Source organism: Nematolebias whitei, chromosome 21 (assembly GCF_014905685.2).
Source record: "Nematolebias whitei isolate Nwh7 chromosome 21, NemWhi1, whole genome shotgun sequence".
NCBI classification, from domain to species: Eukaryota; Metazoa; Chordata; class Actinopteri; order Cyprinodontiformes; family Rivulidae; genus Nematolebias; species Nematolebias whitei.
The window spans coordinates 29,809,402-29,833,549 of NC_056518.1; the positions used below are offsets into that span (position 1 = coordinate 29,809,402).

At 42.9% G+C, this 24,148-nt stretch overlaps 3 protein-coding genes across 6 annotated transcripts in view; 2 read left to right on the forward strand and 1 right to left on the reverse strand.

Annotated features, from left to right (window-relative positions):
- Positions 1–9,450: 9,450 nt before the first annotated feature.
- bag5 (BCL2 associated athanogene 5) lies at positions 9,451–18,873 on the reverse strand. 2 transcript variants are annotated; one of them, XM_037695587.1, is made up of 3 exons: positions 18,641–18,873; positions 12,212–13,093; positions 9,451–12,127 (listed from the first exon to the last, which is right to left on the reverse strand). In XM_037695587.1, exons 1-3 carry the CDS (start codon positions 18,694–18,696, stop codon positions 11,587–11,589), a joined length of 1,479 nt encoding a protein of 492 aa, XP_037551515.1. In that variant the 5' UTR covers positions 18,697–18,873; the 3' UTR covers positions 9,451–11,586. The 2 variants fall into 2 exon arrangements, with proteins under 2 accessions (XP_037551515.1, XP_037551514.1); XM_037695586.1 differs by lacking the exon at positions 18,641–18,873 and adding an exon at positions 15,169–15,290.
- Positions 15,764–21,680, forward strand: LOC119427926 (cytochrome c oxidase assembly factor 8). Its single transcript, XM_037695588.1, has 5 exons — positions 15,764–16,009; positions 19,002–19,199; positions 19,610–19,673; positions 20,469–20,559; positions 20,862–21,680. Exons 1-5 carry the CDS (start codon positions 15,875–15,877, stop codon positions 20,986–20,988), a joined length of 615 nt encoding a protein of 204 aa, XP_037551516.1. The 5' UTR covers positions 15,764–15,874; the 3' UTR covers positions 20,989–21,680.
- Positions 21,681–23,362: 1,682 nt separating this feature from the next.
- Positions 23,363–24,148, forward strand: part of klc1a (kinesin light chain 1a) — a 29,919-nt gene continuing 29,133 nt past the window's right edge. For all 3 annotated transcript variants that reach the window (XM_037695204.1, XM_037695205.1, XM_037695206.1), the window contains exon 1: positions 23,363–23,749. The gene's annotated coding sequence lies outside the window, so the exon portion shown is untranslated. The remainder of the gene's footprint in view (positions 23,750–24,148) is intronic.

Genomic DNA, 24,148 nt, shown 5'->3' on the forward strand with positions numbered 1-24,148 from the left:
GAGTCAGTGGGTTTAAATGATGCTGAGATTTTATTTTAATTTTCTAAAGGATCATTTGGGTTGGAGTCGTTTGTCTTCATAGAAATTAAATATATATATACTTTTTAGTTGTTTCTGTAAATTATAATTTGTGATGTTTCAGACTGTAATCCCAGTGAGACTAAAGGAGCACCGGAGGAAGATGGCAAATTATCCGTGATCAGATTAGAGGCTGAGAAAGACAAATCTCTGACACGAGTGTCTCGGGTTGTTGTTGCTCTCAGGCTCAGCAGGATCTGAGTCCGGGCTGCAAAACTCAAAAGATTCAAACTGCCGTGAGGGTTTCTGGTCCAAATGTCAGGAAATGGTCACCTGTCGGGGTGGAGCCAGCATCAGCATGATGACCAGGGAAGGGAAGTTTGAGATTGTCATCATTGTATGTTCCCATACAATGGTGAAATTAGTTCTCTGCATTTAACCCATCACACACGAGATCCACCCAGATGGAGCAGTGGGCAGCTGTGTAAGCACCCAGGGAGCCATTAGGGATTAGACAGAGACACCACGACATGTGAGAATGGCTGGGAGTCGAACCATGACTTTCTGGTCCCAGATTGGCTGCCCCATCTCGGCCTCCGAATAAATTTTCTTTGGAATTTGGTTCAGGAAGAATTAATATTCCTGCCAAATTGTCAGACTGTTTGTATAACAATACAGTTGAGGAACATATGTTCATCAAATGAGCATTACCTGAAATGAGAGTTCAGATCTCTACGTTTTACCGGGGGGGTTGTGCTTCATATAAACATAACCCGGTCAAAGCAGTGAAAACCAATAAATGTTGCGTTTAAGACCAAGCACTCGTTCAAGGAATGCACGTCACCTTTCAGAGATTGGTTTCCATGATCCTCGACTTGCTGCCACAGGCACCAACAACCTTCAGACCAGAGTTCTGCGAGGCCATTGAACCCTCCTGAAGATGGGAGGTGTCAGACCCCTAAAGGTCACTTCTTTAAAGGGTTTACCAGGTGTGTCTGGCAGTCTCCCCCACCAACAGGTGTTGGTTGTGAGGGAGGATGTTCCTCCCAGTCAACCCTCTTCAGGTGACTGGTGGTGTACCTTCACAGGAGAAACTCCAGACCCTCTCCAGGAATTGGGTTCCTGAGCCAAACTGTACTTAGTTTGTATTGCTTGACCCCTACATGAACTCTGGCTTGTTCCCCTCCATCGAGACCATAACACCAGGAATCAGCAGGTCTAGACCCCCTGACCTGGTCTTGACTTCTCACACCGCAGATCGAGAAGGTCCATTGAGGCTCAGTCACTAGGCCTGGTTTCACAGTTCCAGACCAGTTTTTTTTTTTGTGGTTTTCCCTCATGAAGGTCTTCAGACCTCTAACTCTGACCCCCTCCTTTCAGGCCAGAGTACCACTCGAGACCCTAACCTGGTTCTCCAGACAGAACCACCCCAGGAGACCCAAACACTTTTGCTGTTTCAGAAACTTTGAAAGAATTTGTAGTTTTATTTTGAACGATCGTTCATGCTGACTTTTTCCCAAACACACGATGTAGGAGTAGTTTGCAGCTGAACTTTAGCTCCTTTTTTTTGTTGTTTATTTGTTTTAGCTCAGTGATTCAGACCTTTTTTTTTTTTTTTTTACATTGTCTGACGAGGCTTTCATTTAGTTTGTTTAGACCAAGACACATTGTTTACCTGATCGTCTCTGACCCGGTTTCGCCCAGCGAAGAACAAAACTTTCCATCCTGCCGGGCCCCTGAGGTCCGATTACCGATTCATTATTAATCAGAACCGAGCTCGAGGCTCTTCAGTGCGAAACAAGCCTGACGTGAACTCATTACCCTTTAGACCCATTTTGGGTAACTTTAGCTTTTATGATGTTGCACTAATTTTAGTGTTTTAGGTTTAGCTTAGCTATTTTAGCCTTTAGCTATCTTTTGCTGTATGTAGTTTTGAGTTTTAGTGTATCATCTTTTATCACCCTTTTCCTAACGTTAGCTTTTACTTAAAGTTTTGCTGATTTTAATTTTTAGTTAGCACTAACTTTAGCTTTTACCTATCAAATTTTAGCTTTTAGACCTTTTTTGGTAACTTTGGCTTTTATCCGATGTTTGACTAATTTTAGTGTTTTATGTTTAGCTATTTTAGCCTTTAGCTATCGTTTGCTGTATGCATTTTTGAGTTTGAGTTCATATCTTTTATCCCCCTTTTTTGCTAGCTTTAGCTTTTACCTAATGTTTTTCTGGTGTTAGCTTTTAGCTGCTGCTTCTTTTTCTTTTAGCTTTTAACATTCAGTTTCTTCAACAAATGTCCGACCTCTGCGTTCAGCTTCTCTCGTTACGACTCAAACTGTTCATCAACAATAATTTTGATTTGATTTCCTCGGCTGTTTGAAATCGATTTATTTAAAACTCTTTTGTTCAGACTTTGTTTTCTTGTCCAGCTTCGGTAAAAACGTTTCTACACATCTTGACCGTTGTCGTGTCCGGATGTAAACACTGAGAGGTACCGTTTATGTTTTTGTGCTGAAAGGCGAGTTCGGCTGCTTTTGAACGTTCGGCTGACCTATAAAGTCCAGTTATTCTTTCCCTGGGAACCAAACTCATTAATTGGGCCTTCGGCTCTGTTTGGACCCCAGCCAGAATTTTAATGGGAGGTGAGGGGGGTCGCGTTAGGAGGTTTCAGCAGATAAAAGGAGAACCAGGCCTTTCAGCTCATCCTCGTCCAACAGTAGTCGTACAACTAGGTGCCACTGCTGAGCAATCAGCTGAAGACCAATTAGTCTTTTGTAGCTTTTATACTTTTCAAAATATTTAATTTATTATCACCATAGAAATAAACAGACATCTCTTCAGCTCCTTTAAAAACATTCTTGTCCTTTTATCCTTTTTTAGCTTTAATCTATGCTGCTATCTTTAGTTAGCTTTTAGGTGTGTGCGTGTGTGTGTGTGCGCGTGTATGTGCAGCCTCTGACGTCACCCAGCTCTCAGCTGAGTCTTTGTCTCAGTTCTCTCAGCCCTGAAATAATCTCTGCAGAAACTCTGAGATTAACAGAAACACACTTGTCTCTGCACTGACCTTCAAAATAAAAGCCCTTCACCTGCTTCTCTACTTTATCTGGACTAATTTTTACTGAAGGGCTTTTTGAAATTGTTAAAATGTGAGACTTTGTAGGTGAGAATCTCGTCCTTTAGTTTGTATTTTTATGGTAAAATGTTTGAATGATAATTCAGACGTGAGCTCATTAATAAAACCTCAACTCTGATAAAAGGTTTGGACGTCACGTACTATGTAAATAAAACCAGAATAAGATCTCACAAACCAGTTTGATTCACAGTAAATCTCACGTGTTGAAGCTAAATAATGTTATCAGATTATTTAGAATCTGTTGGTTCCAGTTCCATGTTTCCTCTGAGAAACTTCTCCTTAAACAACAAATTGTAAATGTCCAGGACCAGAGCTGGAGGTTCTGGAGGACCTGAAGAGACCAGTTGCAGGTTCTGGAGGACCTTAGGAGACCAATCGGAGGTTCTGGAGGACCTGAGGAGACCAGATGGTGGTTCTGGAGGACCCTAGGAGACCAGTTGTTGGAGGATTTGTGTGTTGGGTCTGGACTGCAGGTGGGCTCTTCGTGCTCTTGTGATGATGCAGTGAGCAGTTTCATGTTTTCTTGCTGAAACAATCGAGGCCTTTCCAGAAACTTAAAGAGCTGTCTGACTTTAGCAAACAGAAGTGCCTAACCCTCAGTCATAGTTACAGAAATCGAGCCACATTTAGGTGTGGTAGTAGCTGAAAGTCATCCCTAACACGGACTCTGAGCAGAATCAGACCTCATCAAATCATCCAAGTCATCTTCAACTTGGTCTCTTCTTCCTCAGTTTGGCAGGCGGCGGGTGATTCCATCACAAAGCTCTGGGCCTTTAGTTTCCTGCAACGTTTGAGTCAGTGATTCAGTGAGTCATTGATTCAGTGAGTCATTGATTCAGTGAGTTATTGATTCTGGGAGTCATTGATTCAGGGAGTCATTTATTCAGGGAGTCATCAATTCAGTGAGTCATTGATTCAGGGAGTCATTGATTCAGTGAGTCATTGATTCAGGGAGTCATCAATTCAGTGAGTCATTGATTCAGGGAGTCATTGATTCAGTGAGTCAGTGATTCAGTGAGTCATTGATTCAGTGAGTTATTGATTCAGTGAGTCATTGATTCAGTGAGTCATTAATTTAGTGATTCAGTGAGTCAGTGATTCAATAAGTTGATGAGTTGGACAGTCACGAGACGCTTCGTGTTTCTGTCTGAAAATAGAGCGAGGTGCAGACCAGTTGCTGTCCAACAATAGAAACGTCTGCCCTGCAGGACGAGGGGACGGGCGACCTTTGTCTCGTTGTGGACGCAGTCAGACGAAACCGGTCCAAACACATTTACTTCTGGTTAAACTCCTAAACAAGAGCTTCGTTTAGAAGACAAGAAGATGTGAGGACTTAGTTTTATTCTTTAAAACATTCTTATGATTGAAAAAGACATGAACTGGTTCTGCAGGAACTGGTGACCAGCTCGGCCTCTCTGGGATCTTGGTGGGACATTCTCCTGCAGAAAGACCCATCCATGACCCATCTTCAGTGTTCTGGCTGAGGGAAGAAGGTTCTTGGTTACATATGGACCTTCTACTCAAATCTGACCCAAGTTATGTTTCCACCTCCGTGCTTGACTGCGGGGATAGTTCATCACTTTTCTTCCTTCAAACGTGGCGGCTCCAGCTGAACCACGGGGCGGGTCACAGCAGAACTTTAGATGTTCTATGGAGAACTAAAGGTGGGTCTGAACAGCAGAGAGACCTTCAGTCTGTTCCCGTGGTCCCAGCTGCCTTCAGATCCAATCCTGTACCTTCTGGCTCTGGGTCAGAACCTGTGTTGTCTGGGTTTTATAAGATTTTTTTCCCACTAGACTTTGTTTTTCTGTAACATTTAACATTAATTGTTGTCTTTTAAAGACTCTCTTTAGTTTGTTCAGGGGAGAGTTTTGTTGCTGTTCATCCATTTTTCTCTGTCTCCGCTCGTCGTGCTGAGCAGGTCTACACCTCCAGCTGGAACCGGACAGGTCCAATAAGATCCTGTAAATGTTCTGCTGGGTGTTCTGAGTCCACAGGAAGGAAGCGACAGCTTCCTGGTTCTGAACCTGAGCGGCCGTCTTGTTTCAGGAGTGATGATGGGCTGCCCTCTGCAGCTCACACTCAGACTCTTCACTCCCAGAACCTGCCGGGTTCTGTCGTCCAACACAAAGACCTCCTCTGTCTGACAGAACCCCAAAATGTTGTTCCAGCAGAAAGTTTATATAAATTATCGTCATCTGAATCTGATCACAACTACATGAATATATAAACCTGAAAGAAAAGACTGAGAGAAATATTACAAGAAACTAGAACGTTCCTGGAGAAACTTTGACGGGGACTGCCTATTTATTATTACATTATTATTATTAATTAATTATTAATATATTATAATATATAACAATATACAACATATTAATAATTAATTATTAATATATTGTCAATCTATTATTAAAAACTATTAATATATTTGATAATTATATTAATAATTATCTCAGGCATTAATATTAGTAATTGTTAATGTTATTATTTGTAATTATTAAAACAAATAATTAATAATTTATGTTAATTATTTTTACTAATTAATAATAGGTGCCTTCCATGCATGTTGAACCAAAATGGCTCCCAACATTACTCAGTTTCTTTGAAAAGTTTTCTCCTATTCATTTCCTAATGTCATTTTCGTTAGCAAAATATGTCGCCATGGTAACGCCTATTGCCAATAAAAGTAAAAGCACACATCTCGGAGCCGGGCCGGTCCTATGGATATAACTTTTGTGGGGGTCCACTTTGCGGTTTGGGCTACATTAAAGTTGAAAAAGATACGCTTTTCAGAATAATAAGTGGGCAGTCACCAACTAGTTCCTGGAGTTGGTGAAATATTGCGTCTTTGTTCGCAAATTACTTCGCCATGGTAACTTGAAATGCCAATAAAAGTAATAGTACACATCACGGGGCCGAGCCAGTCGTTTTGATATAACTTTTGTGGGGGAGACATTGTGGTTCGGGCAACATTAACGGAGATGGAAATGTAGACTCACTTCCGAGGTGTAGAATAATAGGTGCGTCCCCAAATACACAAAAACTTCCATGGAGTCCAAAATTTGAACAAACTCCAAATCTGTGTTAAATTCTCCAGAAGGTTTCAGCTATAGTTCCTCACTTGGCTGCAAATGTTTGAGAGCTGGTGGCAACTAATGTTTGTGCAACACCTGCAGGAAAACGTGCTTCAGTTGCCGTCTCACTTTGTTTCTACGACGTGTTTGCAGGTCGAATGATCATAATGTCCTGGTCTTTTTGGGTCAAACGTCACAGTTCTGTTGTGCAGATGTCTCAAGAATGTCCTGCAAATGTTTCTCAATATGTTTTTTAACTGGATACAGTGGGGAAAATAAGCCGATTTTGCAAGTTTTCCCACCTACAATTTAAATTCAGTTTATTTCTACAGCACCAAGTCCCAACAAGTTGTCTCAGGGCTCTGTAGAAAACATTCACGCACATTAAGAAGCCAGTTAGTAAAAGTTATCATCTAAAAGGAAGGTTGTGTTGCAACACTTCGATGGGTCGTGGCCGACAATGACCACAACACGGCCAGGGCAACTGAGGAGTGGCTCCGTAAGAAGCATTTCAAGGTCCTGGAGGGGCCTTGCCGGTCTCCAGACCTGAACCCAATAGAAGATCTTTGGAGGGAGCTGAAACTCAAGGTTGCCCAGCGACAGGCCCAAAACCTGAAAGATCTGGAGAAGATCTGTCTGGAGGAGTGGATCAAAACCGCTGCTGCAGCGTCTGAGAGATCCAGACGAGGCGGTTCAGATGTCTGGTAAGGATGGACCCTGGTCACCTCCCTAGGGAGGTGTTCCGGGCATAACCGACTGGGAGGAGACGCCGGGAAAGACCCAGGACATGCTGGAGAGACCATGTCTCTCAGCTGGTTTGGGAACGCCTTGGAGTCCTCCAAAAGAGCTGGCTATGGAAGGAGATGTCTGGGTCGCCCTGATCAAGATTCTGCCAAGACCTGAGTCCAGAACCAGAGGATGGACGGCGATGGTCGGACGAGGTGACTGTTCTGTGACAGTTGAGAAGTTCAGACCTTATGAATACGAGGTCCTCTCTCCAGCTGAGTGGACAAGAGGTTCTGGTTCATCTCCAACTCGTCTCACTGCAGTCGCCACCGACTCGGACCGTTTTCCCGTCGCTCGCACCTTTGACTTTCAGAAACCAGTCTGACGACCTTCAGACTCCGTGACAACAGGTCCCTGTGGCCTGCGAGGGGAACGTCGTCAAAACGTTTCTGGACATTTGTGAGCGTCTCCGGTGAAGGTCTTTCAGCTCGAGAGCGAGAAGACTCGCAAACGACTCGAGACACAAAAAGTGAAATCCTGCTTTAGTCTGAAACGGCGGCGTTAAAATTTGGAATCAAAACACCAGGAACACATTCGCAGCGCACAGAATCAGATGGTTTTATTTTATTTTACGGTGAAAATACAAACTTTAATCCCAGCCACACAAACGTGTATTTAATCCAGCTTCTCTGTACAAGCTGAGGTGGAAAAACAAAGAAACTCGCATTCGAAGCAGAAGAAGACGAGTCAAAGCGACACATTCGGGTCATCGGAGAAAGAAAGGCAACACAAGAGGCAGAAAGCGGTGCCGTCCGGAAACGTCGGGTCTCTTTCAGGTTCTTTGAATAAACTCATCTCACAACATTTTGTTCTACAAACACGCTGAGGACATCAACAAATTAAACGTTTCAGATGTTCATTTCAGAATCTGCAGCTCTGAGGGAACAGCTAAAGATCCGTTTGTTTTTCCTCAAACTTTGAACTAAAACTCAGCAGAACTTGTGAAAAGAGCTCAAACTGACGTGAAAAACCTTCGGCTGAGCAGAAACACTTTAAAATCCTCCGCGGACCCTCGGTGCCGCCGGGTTCAGACCCTAAAAGAACCTCGGACATTTCAGCTCAGTTTTAGAAACTACCTTTAAAGATTTTAACTTTCTGGATTGAGCCTTGGGCTTTTAGTGACGTGTAAATAAAAGTAAACAAAAAGACGTAAACAAATAAAACGTCCGAGCTGAAACAGAACTTCCTGTTTGATTTGGTTCTGTTGCTTTTGTTCTTTGGACCCATCTTCAGCTAAAATCAGTTAAAATCTAAAGTTTCTTTTTTTAGACTCCTAACTAGACAAAAACTGCATAAATACTATTTACTCCTCTTCAGATTATAACTGTAACAGATTAAAACTACTTTTTCAGCAGATGATTAATAAAAAAAAGTAAATGCTGTAAATATGTATTCATCTGTATGTTTCTTCTGACCAAAACTGTTTGCAAGAACAAAATAATATTACAGATTGAAGTGTAAAATAATCCACTTTAATCTGAGTTGGATTAGTTGTAAATTATTTACCTAAACAAGCGCAAAACCCCACCCAAGAATGGCTGGAATATCCCTTTAAGACAAACTAGTGATAAAAATAACTTGCTCGTTTTGTTTTGTGACCTGATCTTCAACTAAACAAAAAAAAAAGTTTAATTCTTATTAACTTTAAGAGGAAAGTAAATAAAAACATAAGATAAATAAAACTTTTCTTTTGAATTTATGTTTTGTAACTTAAAAAAAAAAACATTTTAAAGAAAAAGTAGAGCTCGGTTCTTTTAAAGAACAAATGTGTTAATTGTCGTAGATGTTTTATTGTTTTTCCCAGATTATTTAAGCTCTTTGCTCCGAATTATTCTCTAAAATCATGGATTACGCCGCCGCAGAAAATAGTCCCCAACTTTTATTTTACTGTTTCAGTAACATTTCCATGTGTTTAAACAAAACAAAAAAATTCTACTCGTATATCAGTTGTAAAAACTATCTTAAAGCCGTAAACAAAACCAGACAATAAACGAAACTGAACAACTTTATCTTTCAAAACGTGCAAAACTAAAGGCTCCGTGTCGTTAAATTAGTGCCTCCGAATAAAAGCAGTGTTTGCAGACACCTGAACACTTTGGGTTTAAATCCTTGAAAAGCTGCCGTTCTCTTTTTCAAACCTCAGAGTCTAAATTTGAAACTCTTCAATGATTCAGAGGGAAGCGGCGCACGGGAACAGGAAGTTCGCAGCTGTGTGTTTTAGTGCGTGCACTGAGGTGACGCAAAGCTTTGGTGGTTTAACGTCATCCGAGCCGAGCTGCAGCTTAAAGCAGAAAAAAACAGGACCGAAAATAAAAATGGACCTTTAACAGCCGACGTCTCACCTGTCCTCGCTTTGTTATTCGTCTTTCTTTGTGCTCTAATTTAAATTCGCTCATTTGCCCCGGAGATACATTTTTAAAATGTTTATTTTTTTTTTTTTGCCTGAATGCCTGGTCAGGGTTAATACAAAAAAATAAAGTAGATTAAATAAAAGCTAAAAAAACTATGAACTGCAGGAAATTTGGTCCATACGGAACAACAGGAGTGCCACAAAAATAGATCCATAAACAGGAATAAATAAGATATAAAAATAAAACAACAAAGAACAATTTAACACTGTTCATGAATTTACAGATGAAAGTGCTGACTTTGTAAAACACATTTGTCGACTGATGCACCATTTTTGCCCGTTTAATTTTTTTTAATGAATTTTACTTTCATTAGTCATTGCTCTGCAGTACAGTGTTTGCCTTTCTCTTTAAATTTTACCTTTTTTTGGCTACAGGAAAATAGTTAAAAACAGTCTACGACCTTGTGCCTAATTCTGCTTGTTGTGGCACTCCAGTCATTTATTACACACATCTGCTAAAAAATAATTAAATAAATCATAGCTTATTTATAATTATAATAATGATCTCCTCCGTTCAGGATTTTTGGTGGTTTCATTGTGTTTTCGTTTAGTTTTATTAGTTCGTTACTCCACTATGATCAACCAGCGGCTCCGTTAGCCGGATTGTTCCCCATTAGCCACAATACTGTATTTTAGCTAAACTGCTGTTAGCCAGATCATTCCCCGTTAGCCAACCTATGGTTCTGTTAGCCAGATTGTTCCTCATTAGCCAAGGAGCTTGTTATTAGCCGGATTGTTCATCATTAGCCACAATACTGTATTTTAGCTAAACTGCTGTTAGCCAGATCATTCCCCGTTAGCCAACCTATGGTTCTGTTAGCCAGATTGTTCCTCATTAGCGAACCTACGACTCTGTTAAACGGATTGTTCCCCGTTAGCCAACCTGCGGCTCCATTAGCCAGACTGCTCCATGTTAGCCAAAATACTGTACGTTAGCTAAAATGTTCCATTAGTTGGATCCTTCCCCATTAGCCAACCTTCTTTCTGTTAGCCAGATCGTTTCCCATTAGCCGGATTGTTTCCCGTTAGCCAAAATGCTGTATGTTAGCTAAATTGCTGTTAGCCGGACTGTCCCTCGTCTAATAAGTGCAGATATGCTGTAGTGATAACGGCGAAGGTGCTCTCTGTCCATAAACACATTCAGTGCTTCAGTTTCCTCATTGCTTAAAAAAGAAAAAAGGTGAAACGTTAAAAAGCAAAAGGCACGGATATTCAGTTTTTTTCCTAAAAACAGAGTCCGACAGCAAGTTTGTCGATCTCCGTCTTCGATGTGCCGACCCTCGGCTTCTCTTCCGTCCTTTTCCTGAACAAATATGTCGTGCTCTGAATAAAAAACACTAATAAATAAACCACCTACAGAAGCAGCAGCAGTTAAATAAAATATTCAGTGGGTTCAAATCTGAGCAAAGACAAAGTGCCCGCTCCTCCGTCAAACGCCAGTTTTTCTTTTCTTCAGTTTCTTTATGGCGTCAAACCCTCAGAGGGTGATAAAACCAGCTGATGATTCTTCTTCATCTCGATGTTGTAGTTGTACGAAAAAAATGTCCCATTGTTTTGAGCAGCCCAAGTTGGCACCTTGTATGGCAGGACATTTTACCACATAATCAAATCACACCTCTGCTTCTGTTAACATTTATGGATTTGAATAATAGCACAATATTCTACCGGTAGTCAGAATTAAAATTAAAAATATTTGCAGTTCATCTAGACTCTGACCACTTTAACTTTTGAAGGATTTATAGATATTTTAAATTAATGTCTGTAATTATCCCAAATGTTGACATTTGTATTTCAATTATGGCGAAGAATGTTTTTGAGAGCAGGTGAAAAGCTTCTATTAGAATCTAAAACCATAAGTACAGACAGGAGTGTGTATTGATTATCTGGTAAAATGTTGATCAGGAGGAAGTTCAGAGCGTCGGCGGTAGATTTGTACGACCAAACATGAAAAAACAAAACACCGCAGCTGACACATCCAGGAGGTCCAGACAGAACCATCCAGAACCGACGCGCAGGGTTGACGGTGTTTTTACAAAAAGGAGCTGTGAGTTTTTCCAGCCACAGACACAAAGAAAGACGCTGCAGCAGTGGATTCTGGGAGAGTGAGTTCATATTTTCAGCAATGGAATGATGATGAGGGTTTCCAGACGTCCTGCGCTCCTCGGGTCGGGTCAGTACTCCCACTCGTCGGTCTTCATGTCCAGGTAGTTCAAAATGTTCTGGGCGAACTTCACCGCCTGCTTTCGGGCCATCTTGGTGGACTCGTCTCCGTGGGCGTCCACGGCGTCCAGCGCCAGCAGTTGCTTGGTCAGCAGCTCCTCCAGCATCATGTAGCTCTTGTCGGCCCGTTTGCCGTCGAAGCCCAGAACCTGGGCCTGGAGGTTGGACAGGCTCCCCAGCACCAGCCAGACGGCCCGGTGCGACGGGTGCTCGTCAGGGCCCGGCTGGCGGCAGACCAAGGCCTCGCGGAGGTCGAGGAAGGTGATGACGGCCTGGACCTCCACCACGGCGCGGCGCCGGGCCTCTCGGATGCACGGGTTCTTGGCCGTGTCCACCTGGTCCAGGTGCGTGAGGAGGGTCTGCAGCTCGGCTTTGGGCCTGAAGCTGAGGTCTCCCACTACGCAGTGCTGCAGGACGCCCTCCCGCAGGTGGGTCACGTGAGCTCGCACTGCCTCGATCTCACGGATGGAGTTGTTCTGCGCCAGATCGTACCTGCAGGAACAAAGACCGGGTCACGGAGGTTCTGATGACAACTTGAAGGACTCAGTGGACTTTGTTTTTCCAGGTGAAACCAACCTGCGGGTGTCGTCGCCCTCTCCCTCCAGGTCCAGGTGTTTCAGCAGCCCGTTGATCTCCTCCACCACCTGTTTCCGGTAGTTTCTGATGGCCGCGTTCCCGGAGACGTCCAGGGCGTCCAGCTCCACCTGCAGCTCCATCAGGACGCGGGACAGGTGAGCGCAGCTGTCCCTGCCGCTCAGTCCCATCAGCAGGGCCACCAGCTGGCTGCGGGCCATGCTCACCTTCACCATCACCTGGTTGATGCGGTTCACCGCTTCGTGGGTGTCTCCCGACAGCGGCAGGGACAGGGTCTGCTGCTGGGTGCGTCCCTCCAGGACGTCCTGCACGGCGCAGAGGCGCGTCAGCGCCCGGTAGCGGGCCTTGCGAAGTGGCACCCTGCCTTCGGTCTTGATCTGGGTGAGCCTCAGCACCAGCTCCTGCAGGGCGTCCACCAGCTCGTCGTTGATCTCCGCCACGCCGCCGGCCCGCTGCGGCGCCACCACGCGCTCCTCCACCAGCTGCCGCGCCGCAGTGCTCAGCTCCTCGATGGCCTGGCGGGACGGGTGGGTGGCGTTTTCTTCCAGGTAGCGCAGGAGGCCCTCCACCTCCTGCGCAGTTCTCTTTCGCACGCCCTGCAGCTCCGCTCGGCCCTCCGCGTCCACCTGGTCCACCTCCAGCAGCAGCCGGGTCAGCTCCCGCTCCATGCGCTTGTACTCCCGTTCGTTCTGCAGGCCGCTGAAGGTGCAGACCTGCGGCCCCAGAGCCGACACCTCCTTCTGGACCTCGTAGAGTCGCAGCATGGCCGGGTGGTGCTGCTGCTGATCCATGGGATGCTGCTGCTGCTCCGGGGGGACGCCGTGCTCCATCCTCTTCCCCCCATCAAAGGGCTTCCCAAACAGGCTGCAGGAAGGGACAGGAAAACAAAGAAACCATAAAAAAACTAAAACTTCTTGTTTTATCTCACCTGCCAGCGTCCGATACGTGAGAATATGGAAACTGATTAAACATCCATCCATCCATCCATCCATCCATCCAGCCATCCATCCATCCATTATCTTTTACCCGCTTCTTTCATTTTGGGTCACGGGGGTCGCCGGTGCCCATGTCCACTGATTAAACAGATTTTAAAAATGTGCCTTTGACCAGGGACGAGGTTAAAAACTGCCGTATAAATACGGACATTCATCTTCTTCTTCTGTCACATCGGACGAAGAGTCAGAAAGAACCCCGAGACTTCAGCTTATCCCAACAAACACAGCTGAAGAAATCTAACAGGACAGAACCGGGCTTCAGGTTCTGAAGGAGCTGAAACCGTTTTTGGATAAATGTTGGATCTGAAGTTCCTCCCAACCAAACACACAAACCTTCCACAGAAGTAAAGAAATTTGAGTTTGGCAGATTATTTTTGGTTCTGTTAGTAGGGAAAATGTTTTTGTGGGTCGAGCAACAAAGACGTATCGATGAAGACTTGTCACATCTTTTCTGCTGAGCAGCTGAATCTGTTGTTGACTCTTGTTTGGTCTCGTTTAACTGGCTGCATGATTGAAATCTGAAGAAACAAAACACTTTGGTAATTGGATAAACATTAACTTCACAAACGAGGCCCTCGGCAGCATGTGGAAGAACCATACACAGCCACAGCTAGAGATGGGATTTACAGCCCTTTGAAGGGAGCCGGCTCTTATGGATCCTAACGTAGTACGTACAGCCGTACCTAACGACATACAACTGTATCACGATTCGTCAAGCATGCAACTCCTCCCCCTCCAACTACTTCTTTATCTCTGTAAAAAAGCGAAAGAGGAGTGCACGTAATTCCATCCGAGGAAGAAAACAAAAAAAACGGCTCAGTTTTCTGTGACTCGGTTTCTCATTGTTGTTCCTTTTAACGAGTCACTCAAATAATTTGGATCGGTCCTGAACGACATCTCTGGTCAGAACAGCCTGGTTCCTCCTCCTCTCCTGACCAGCTCAGTGTCATGGCGTCCTGTTATTCAACAAACATGAGTCCCTCACTCTGGGAGCTTTTTCTTCCAGAGGACCGAATCAAGACATTTAAAGCGTTCAGTGGGTCACGTAGAGAATTGGAAAGTAAATTTTCTTTACGTCAAACAATAAGGAAGGCTTTGTTCAGGCTTTTACTTGTAGCATAGTTAGCATGCTTGCTAAACATACTGACAATACATTATCTTAAGTTCATTGATAATCAACTTATTTAAAAGTTGTTGTTTTCTGAATTAAGGATATTGGGGGCCGGATTGAGATGGTCCAAGGGGCCACTTTTGGCCCTTGGGCCGTGTATTGCCCACCTAGTTCTGCATAAAACCTCTTAATCCTAATATTCTGGGTTATTGTAAATCAATTCTCCTTAAGGGCAGAGAAGGTTCTGGACGGTTCTAGAAACCAGGATGGGCTCATGTGGAGCATTTATTGGGATAATCTCTGCAGAGATCCAGTCCATGGTGGTAAAGACACCTCCTCCTTCAGCCTTGCTAACACGAAATGAACCTGGACCGGCTGGAGGCTCCATCAGAACCCCCGAACCTGGCCTCACCTCTTCAGCACTCCGAACACGTTGGCGCACATCTTCAGGGAGGCTTGTTGCCATCAACCGGGGCGGGAAAAGGAGGTCGAAATCCCGGAGGTTTCCGCCGGACTCTCCGCTCAGCTTCAGCACCAACCGAACCGAACCGACCGTGACCGACCCGCCGGGGAGAGGCTGCCCCTCCCACCGCGGTCCCGCTTCTTTTAAAACATTTAGATTCAAAAATAAATCTAAAAGCCAGGCTTTACTGGGGGTTAAAACCGGAGCTTCGGATCCAGAACAGGAATAAACAGAAGCAGCTCCCCCCCCTCCCTGATTGTCCCTCTCAGGATGATCACCTGACTCTCTCCGCCCCACCTTTTGGCCTAAAACACTTCTTATTGTCTAAAATAAAGCAGAAACAAAATGATTTCGCCACTTGTGCTCTTACCTGCACAGCCAGCGTACAGCCATGTGAACTGCTGGAAAGGTCGCAGCTCCTCCGATTAAAGCTCAACATTAACGCACCTAGAGATACCTTCTACTACTTTCTGCTCGCGCACATCAACTAACACGGAGTTGAGCTTTCCTCCTTACGCTTCAGTTAGCTTAATTCATCTACGTTCACCTTGATGTTTAAAAAAACACGTATGTGCTATTTTATTTTTTAACGAACAAATTAATATAAGCGTTAAGGAATGTATATAACGAGCTGTAATTTTGATCAACGACGTTACTTTTGAGAGCCGCGAATAGTTTTCTGTTGTCCAACATCTAGTGCGCTCGATTTGTTCATCCGGTACGTGCGGAGAGGGAAAGGCGGGAAAGGAAACGGCAGATAAAACGGGCAGCTTCATATAAATTTAGCTGGTTTCATTTTATTTATTTATTTATTCGTTCATTTTTTAATATTTTATATAATTATTAATTTGTGGTGCAGAAACACTAAGTATGTTGAAATAGGTGCAAACAATGTCAGCGTTTAGATGTTACGCCGGTGTGATTTTCAAGCTAACCTTTCCTTCTATGACCAAACATCCGGTTAAAGTGGTAGGTGGTGACTCGGTCACCCCTCGTGTGTTTTGATTGTCGCAACCAGCTGTTAGTTCGGTTGCATTGGGGTTTTAAATACTTTATTTTGTGTGGATGCATTAAAAATGTCTGTGAGACATTCAACGTGTCGGAGCTTCAGTAAATTGACCCTCGCTGCTCTGCGTTCATACCGACTATTTCCGGTCAGCTGTGGGTTCTGCAGTTCTGAACGAGCAGCTCGACAGGATGAACCCAGAAAGGTCAGTTTCATTCATCATGTTCTCACCGATGAGTTACGGTACACACGACGGCAGTGATGGGCAAATGAAGCTTTTATGAAGCACCGAACCACTAGGGACAAACGTTTGAAGCTTCAGTTACAGTGACCTCTCCTGGCCACCTGCGATGTCGCAGTTAAATCAGGCACTCATTTTATTGCACACACCCAAAGAACTTTGTATGATCTCACTTGGACTATTTGGTTTTAAAAGTTGTTGATGTTTACACATTCTATTTTCAAATAAAGATTGAATGAACATTGTTATAGAGGATGTCTAATAATCCAATTTGGCATGGTATTGGTGTGCTTGTGTTACTTTGACAGAGTCAGGGTCTTTATCTTTGTTAGAGATAACAATGAAATGACAACAAGAAATCCAGAGTCCCTGTGGAAAACAGTGCAAAGATTGGAAACTATCGTCATTTATTGAGAAACATCAGTTTTTCAACTGTTTTAGGACTTAGCCGGTTTCTTTTTTTGCTCACATCCTCTCCACACTTGGAAAATACTCGATTGCAAGGGACATAATGTTGGCATGCATAAAAAATGTTTCACCAATGTGAACAGATGTGGGTCCACATTTTGATGGTTCAGACAGTACACCAGTGGATCTGTCATGTCAAAATAAAACTTTGAGTCTGTGCAGCCTTATGACTACAAAAATCACATCATTTTACTGTAATGCTATTTTAGAGTTGACATATTTTTTTTTTTTTACATATTCAAATACCAGAACCACCTTATCATGAGCGAGCAGAATGAAGTGTTCTCGCATGTTAGAACGACTTTTTTTCCTGGCTGGCTCCATAATGATACCATCTCAACAACACGACAGCAAAAACAGCACATTGCGCTCTTCTCATAACCATTTTATAGTCGTGAGCACGACCAAATTCAAAACTGTTTCTACCAGTCACCTGTCAGAATCGAAACGAGGCCAAAGAATCAGCTGATTGGACCACAAACCAGTCAAGGGATTCATTCCGACAACGTAACAGTTTGTGTTTTAGACGTCACGTGATTTCGTTCACACCAAAACAGGCTACGAAGAAGTGTTACGATGTAATTGTACTTAACGGTTCAAAACATGTATCGAAGCTTTTGTTTTATTCTGCCATCACTACACGACGGACTACAGCTTGTTGGGGGTACCAAATGCAGTGAAACACCCTTCCGTTGGGGTTCCACATTATTTTTGTCCACTTTCATTAAAGGACTGCAAATTATACATGAAAACACGCAGTTCGACCAAGAGAATCCTGCTTTGACTCACGTAATCAAGAAATCTCACGACATGGGCTGTATAATCGCAAAAATCTGCTAAAAATTCCCCCCATAGACAATCAATGGAAGTTTGTTAAAACATACAAGAAAATCCCTGTTAGGAGCTTAAAGGAATTCACGTGTGTCTATCAGAGCCTTCGGTCACTCACAGTTCAAGAATTTTACAGATCTGACATGGTTTTCACACAGCGACTGCTTGTCTGAGGCTTACTTTTCAGTTTGTTTCTGTCTTATTAGGGCACAGTCAGGGAGTGACAGATAGGTGTGTGGTTACCATGGTGACCACAGTGAGTCACTGGCAGCAGCTTATAATGTTCTTTCAACGTGTACGTCTCTTTAATGGGTCATGTGTTAAAATGCCCGTCATTTTTCGTCAGAATTTGTTTTATTTATTTATTTTTACGTTTTGGAAGACGCTGAAGTTGGCTTCTGATTCCAACAGCTGTTTTTTTTAGCTCTGCTCCATTAAATTTATAAACGTGAAACTTGTAAAGGTCCAAGAATGAAAAAATCTTTTTGTTTTATAATTTTTTTGTGCAACTGGTCCACGTTGAAACGGGTCCAATTCAAACACAACGACACAGATAACCAGAACAAGAGGTCATGCCTTTAATGGAGAGGCGTTTATTTCAGGTTTGAACCGTCTGAGTGTTGTAATTTTTAAACTAGACCTGGCCTAATTTAGTCCAGATGCCAAAAAAAGTGTTGGAATTTATCATTTTTGTGTTTTTACAAATAGAATAAAGTTTTCTCAAACCACAAATTGTGTTTGAAGATTTATCTTCAAGGATTTTATAAATAATTTCAGGTTTGAGCGAAATGTATAAATGTGTAAATGCACATGTAGCTAAACTAATAAAAAAGGTTAAATCTCAGTCATTTTTAGAGATATTCAGCTAATATTTGGTGTGGAGTATTTTAAACTCGTCCCCAACACGCTGAATGCTAATAAAAATGCAGCTTCTTTAATCTCATTTATTTCTTGGCTGTTTTTCTGCGTTCTTCACGTTCTTTTTGCTAATGCTTTTTTTTTTTTTTTTGGTTTGTTTGTTTGTTTTATACTCATTTCAGCTTCTTTTGCTCATTTCAGCTTTTTTCCACACATTTCGGCTGTCATTTTGCTGCATCCCTCTTTTCTTCCTGCATTCAGCATTGTTGGTTGAGCTAAAGAAATATTTCAGCTGCTTCAGCAACTTTCAGCAGAATTATTCACTCCACGCTGCATTTGAGCAGGACATGCAGACTTCTCTAATGTATAATAATAAAAGAAAACTAAATAATTTCGTGCTCTTGGTTTGAAACGAGTCCGGTTGGAGGTTCTGTGTACCTTTGTCCTGGTCTCCGAGTCCTGGATTGGGTTTTTCTTCGGGCTGCTCCTCTCATCGTGTCGCCTGCTCTGGACTGATAAGCTCCGACTTGTTGCTCAGCTGCTCAGTTTGGACCCGGGTGACGTCAGTTTGTGGCACTCGGACCCGTTGACGAGCTGCAGGTTCTGCTGAGTCAGACTCAGTCAAGAGTTTGATCATTTCAGCTGAAAGCAGCTGAAGTTTTTGTGATGGGCAGTAATGAAAGTAGCAGGATGCATATCACCCGCTCCCTTGTTAGCATTCGGTGTACGTTGGGGACGACTCAGCTTCTACCTCGTCAGATTTCAGCTGAATATCGGCTCTTATTTTCCTTTAACGCAGAGCTCCTGCTTCAGGCCGACGCCCAGCTCCACGCACGACTGGATTGGACCTCCAAACCCCCTGTCCAATCTGCGTCCCATCGTGTACCGGGTCCCGGAGGACGAGTCGGACCTGGAGAAGCAGCTGAGGAAGCTGAGGCAGGAGACGGAGGACTGGAACCAGAACTTCTGGACCAAACAGAACATCAGCTTCAGCCAGGTGGACGTTCAGATTTAACCTTTTTGTTTACACGTCCCAGAGTTTGTTTATTTTTGTTTGTGTCACAAAAAAAGAAAATAGGAATAAATAAATTTCAGCAGAAACGCCTTCCTGTCTGGATCAGCGAGTTTGTTCCTCTTTGGTCCGGTTCTGTTCCCTGATCCAGAACCGAGCCCAGTATCAGGTTTTCACCAGCAGCTTTTGATGTAGCAGAATGAAGGAGAAATGAAAGTTTCACTGAATCTTCTGCTAATTAAATATTTTAGATGTTGTGGTTTAAATCCGCATGAAGCCTAAAGTTTGTCTTTAAAAATAAAATAAATGTTTTGTGTTCACAACTTGTTTAACAGCATTTTATCGACATTCTTCATTACTGGATAATTGTTCAAATTTTTTTTTTCTTCCTGCAGGAAAAAGAAGTGTTCATCGTCTCACAGCTAAAAACTAAAGGCTTGACTCTACGAGATGAAAATGGTGAGGTTTGTAAAACAAAATTAGATGTTTAAAATAAAAATAAATTACATTTTCTGTGAAAATACAAAGTGAACACTGAGATCTATGGTACTGAAAAAACTCAATAAAGCCAAGAGAAGCTAAATGCCAACTATAAAGTAAAAGTACTAAATAGCTAAAAGTAGCAAAAGGTTATCTGAAAGCTAAAATAGCAAAAAGGTAAAAGTAGCAAAACACCAGCTAAAAGTGGCAAAAGGTTAGCTAAAAACTAAAGTAGCAATAGGTTAAGAAGTAAATAGTGAAAAGTAAGGATAGGCTAGTAAAAGCTGTAAATGGTTAGATAAAAATAAGAACAGACTAGTTAAAAGCTAAAAGTATCAAAAGGCTAAAAAGTAACAGACGTAGCCAAATGTGACTAAAGGCTAGCTAAAAGTAGAAATATGTTAGCTTAAAGATAAAAATAGCAAAAAGACAGCAAGAATATTACAAAGTAGTAGCTAAATGTATCAAAAGATTAGCTTTAAGCTAAACATAAAACAAGACATGAACAGAACCAGCAGCTGAAGCAGATTTCAGTGTTTGTTTATGGAGATTTTTTTTTACGTGAACAAAGATTACCGGTAATGTTTTATAAATAAAATTAAATATTTTGAAAAGTTACAAAAACTCTAGTCCCACCAGTCATCTATGAACGGCTAAAACAAAGTTTGCAGAAGGAGTTAGACTGTAAAAAAACTTACAGAAAAATAAGCATTGATGTGAATGCTGAGTCGACGTTCAGATTATAAACTGATGATGATGTCGTCTCCTCCTCAGGAAGGCGTCGGGCTCTGAGCAGTGAGGAGATGGCTCTGTTTTATAAAAGCTTCCTGGACAGAAACAGAAGTCGACATGCCGACTACAACAAGTGAGTTTTTGTTGTTTCCTTCTTGACGTCTCTCCTCGGTGCTGGTTCTGATGGGACCATTCAGCTCCCTCTGCAGAAGCTGTGGCTTTAAACGTTCGGGATCACCCCGAGTATAAACAACAACAACTAATGTGTCCAGCTCTGTAGGGTTTTCTGTAAACCAGCGTCACAAAGCTGTCTGATGTGACGTTTGATCTGTTTCATCAGAGTCAGCCGAACTGATGGTTGATCCCTTTAATTATCGTGTTAATGACGTCTGCTCTTCTCCCTGAACTGATCGTTTCTTTTCTCCTCCTGTCCAGAGAATGGTACCGGCGAAACTTCAGCATCACGCTGCTGATGGCCCGAGTTGCCCTCAGTGGCGTGTGGAGGACCGTCGTTGACAGACAGCAGGAGAAGAAGAAGAAGAGGAGCTCTCCGACCACGTGACAATAAATCCGATATGTACCTGTCCGGTGTTTGTTTATCTGCTCCTCCGTCCTTCAGCAAAACGTTTGGTTTAACAACCAGAGAACTCCAGTACTTATTTTATTTTAAAGTACAAGTTGGTTTTCCAGAAAGTTTATGTTTTAACAAAATGAGCAGAATCAACACCTCTGGCTGAGTTTTGAAAGAAACCTGGAACCCTGAAGATCCAACAGAGTTGAAATAACTCCATTATTGGGAAATAGAATCACAATACCACCACAGACCTGCCAAGAGAAGGTCTTCCACCAAAACTCAGAACAGGACAGGAGGACACGAATCAGAGAGACGTCCAGGAGGACAAAGATAACCTTGATGGAGATGGATCTGTCCACAGGAGCACTAGAAGTTGGACGGACCTGAACTTCATAAGAGTGGACATGAAGGAGATGCCAAACGTGTGGTAGAAGGTCAGATGAGATGAGGACATTATGACTGGTTCTCATGCTGAGAACAGCATCCCTACACTGAAGCACGGTGGTGGCAGCATCATGCTGTGGGGATGATTTCCATCAGAAGGGACCGAGAAACAGGTCGGAGGTTTTTTTAATTTTTTTTTTAAAAAGAGCAAAATACAAAGAAATTCTTGATGGAAACCAAAGAGCTGTGAGACAGACGGAGGTCCACCTTCCAGCAGAACAATGATCCTGAACACACCGCTGAAGACGCAGTCCACTGGTTTAAAGAGAACCAGGTAAAGGTTCTGGAACGGTCCAGTCAAAGCCCGGACCTCGGTCCATCTGAGAATCTCTGATTTGAAACTCAATGCTGGAGCTGCTGACAACCTTTTGAATCTGTTTTTCAAAATAAAACATTTTGCATTTCCAAAATGGTGGTGAAATAAATTATCCAAATTCATTTTAACTTTCCAAACCTTCGTACAAAACAACGGTTGCTTTGTTTTTATCATGTAACATATTGTGCTATCGTTGATCAAAATAAACTCTAATAATAATAAATGTAAGGCAACAACAGACAGGCTATCTGATAGCCAAAAGTACCAAAATGATAGAAAAAATTTAGCTTTTTTTATTCAACCTTTATTTATACAGGTTAGTCTCATTGAGTCACGAGGACTCATTCACAAGAGAGACCTGATTTAAACACAACACAGATGAGGTACAACAATAGACAATCGTATAAAAAGCATAAAATGAAAAAGTAAATGGAAGAAATAAAAATGTAAAAAAACTGCCATAACTTAAAACTTTAGCTTAAAGCTAAAGTAGCAAAAGGCTAACTAAAAGCTAAATGTAGCAAATGATTGCTATAAATATGAAAATGCTAAAAGCACTAAAAAAATAAGCAAAGTAGCAAATGTCTAGCTGATGGTTTAAAGTAGCAGAATGCTTGGTAAAGTAGCAACAAAACAAATGTAAGAAAATGCTAGTTAAAAGCAAAAGATTCCAAAAGAAGCCAAATTTAGATAAAAGGTTGACAAAGGTAATGTAAAAGCTAAAATAGCAAAAAGGTAAAGCAGTAAAGAGCTAAAAGTAGTAAAAAGTTAGCTGAAGGCTAAGTAACATTAGGTAATTCAAGGATTCACGGTTATTTGTCATTCCACCACATGTAGTACATGTACAAAATTATGTACACAGGGTCCCAGTTACATCCAACAGAGGTATTAAAATCTTTTTAAACTCACCACATCGCCAACAGTAGAAACATAACTCTCTTGTGAGGCTGTCAAGAGTCTAAGTTTGCTCACAGTTTAAGACTTCTTAAGGTCTGAGTTGTAGTTTTTACACAGCCGCTGTGAATTTGAGACTTACTTTTCCATTTTCCCCTCTGAAAGTTGACCAGGGAATGGCAGAAACAGTTGTCTGGTTACCATGGTGACCACAATGATCCAATGGCAGCAACTTTTAACATCCATCCATCCATTATCCTTACCCGCTTCTTCCTTTTTGGGTCGCGGGGGTCACCGGTGCCCATGTCCAGCGGTAACTGTGCGAGAGGCAGGGTACACCTTGGACAGGTTGCAAGTCCATCACAGGGCCACAAAGAGACAAACAGCCATGCACTCTTTCACCTAGGGACAATTCAGTTACCAATTCACCTAACATGCATGTTTTTGGTCTGTGGGAGGAAACTGGAGCGCCAGGAGAAAACCCACACATGCACGGAGAGAACACTACAAAGTCCACCCAGAAAGGCCCCCCGGACCGGGATTTGAACCAGGGTAACCTGCTCGCTGAGAGGCAGCGGCTCTACCAGTTGCTGCCCTTTTATTTACATATTGCAGTAAATGAATCTGGTTTCTCACTTTGAACCGCAGCTTCCCTTTTCACCCGGCGGGATGACGTCAGCTCTGGCAGGGACTCCGGGAGGAGGGACTCCATTTTCAGGCTCAGTCACCGGAGGACGGAGCTGTCACTTCCAGGACCGAACAGGGGGCTTTAGTTTTATTGTGGCCCGGCCTTCTGTCGCCGCTGGTCGGCAGGTTTCATCATGGAGGCTCCGGGAGACAGGCGGCACCTGAACGGCTCTGACTAAATCCTGGCTGACCATTGAAACCACGTTATTTCAGCGTTAGTCGCCGATACCCGCAGCAACCCGGGTGGAAACACTTCCTAGCGTAAATTATGGTTCTAACAGCTGGCTGGCAGCAGGAACCATAAACCTATTTTTGTTGTCGTTACGAGGAATCGGAACTTTTGTCTTCTAAAGACCGAAAAGGATCGTCACAGTCTGGTATAACTGGCAACGAATGTCCAAGGGAACGGTAAGAATGGCTCCGTGTATTTCCTGAACTGCGCTAATATTCTAATTTCCCACGTTTTAAATTAGATTTTTTTTTACATTTTTATTATTGAATTATTTTATTTTCTGAGGGCAAATGAATCGGGCATTTTTGACTCGGGCAATTAATGTTTGTGTTGTCCGTGATGCCAGGAATTAGACGCCGCCCCCGAGGGCTAGCTCTGTTAGCCGCTGTGTTTGACAGGAAGGTAAAGGTTTGCTAGTTCATCAGGTTGATCCACTTTAAGGCACACCGTTTAAACAAAGCGGGACCGAACCGAGCCCAGGGAGCCTCTGCAGACTCACACGGTGTGTCTTGTCCTTGTGTCCTCTCATTGACATTCCCAGCAGGCTGGGACGTGTTGGACGGACAGACAGTGGA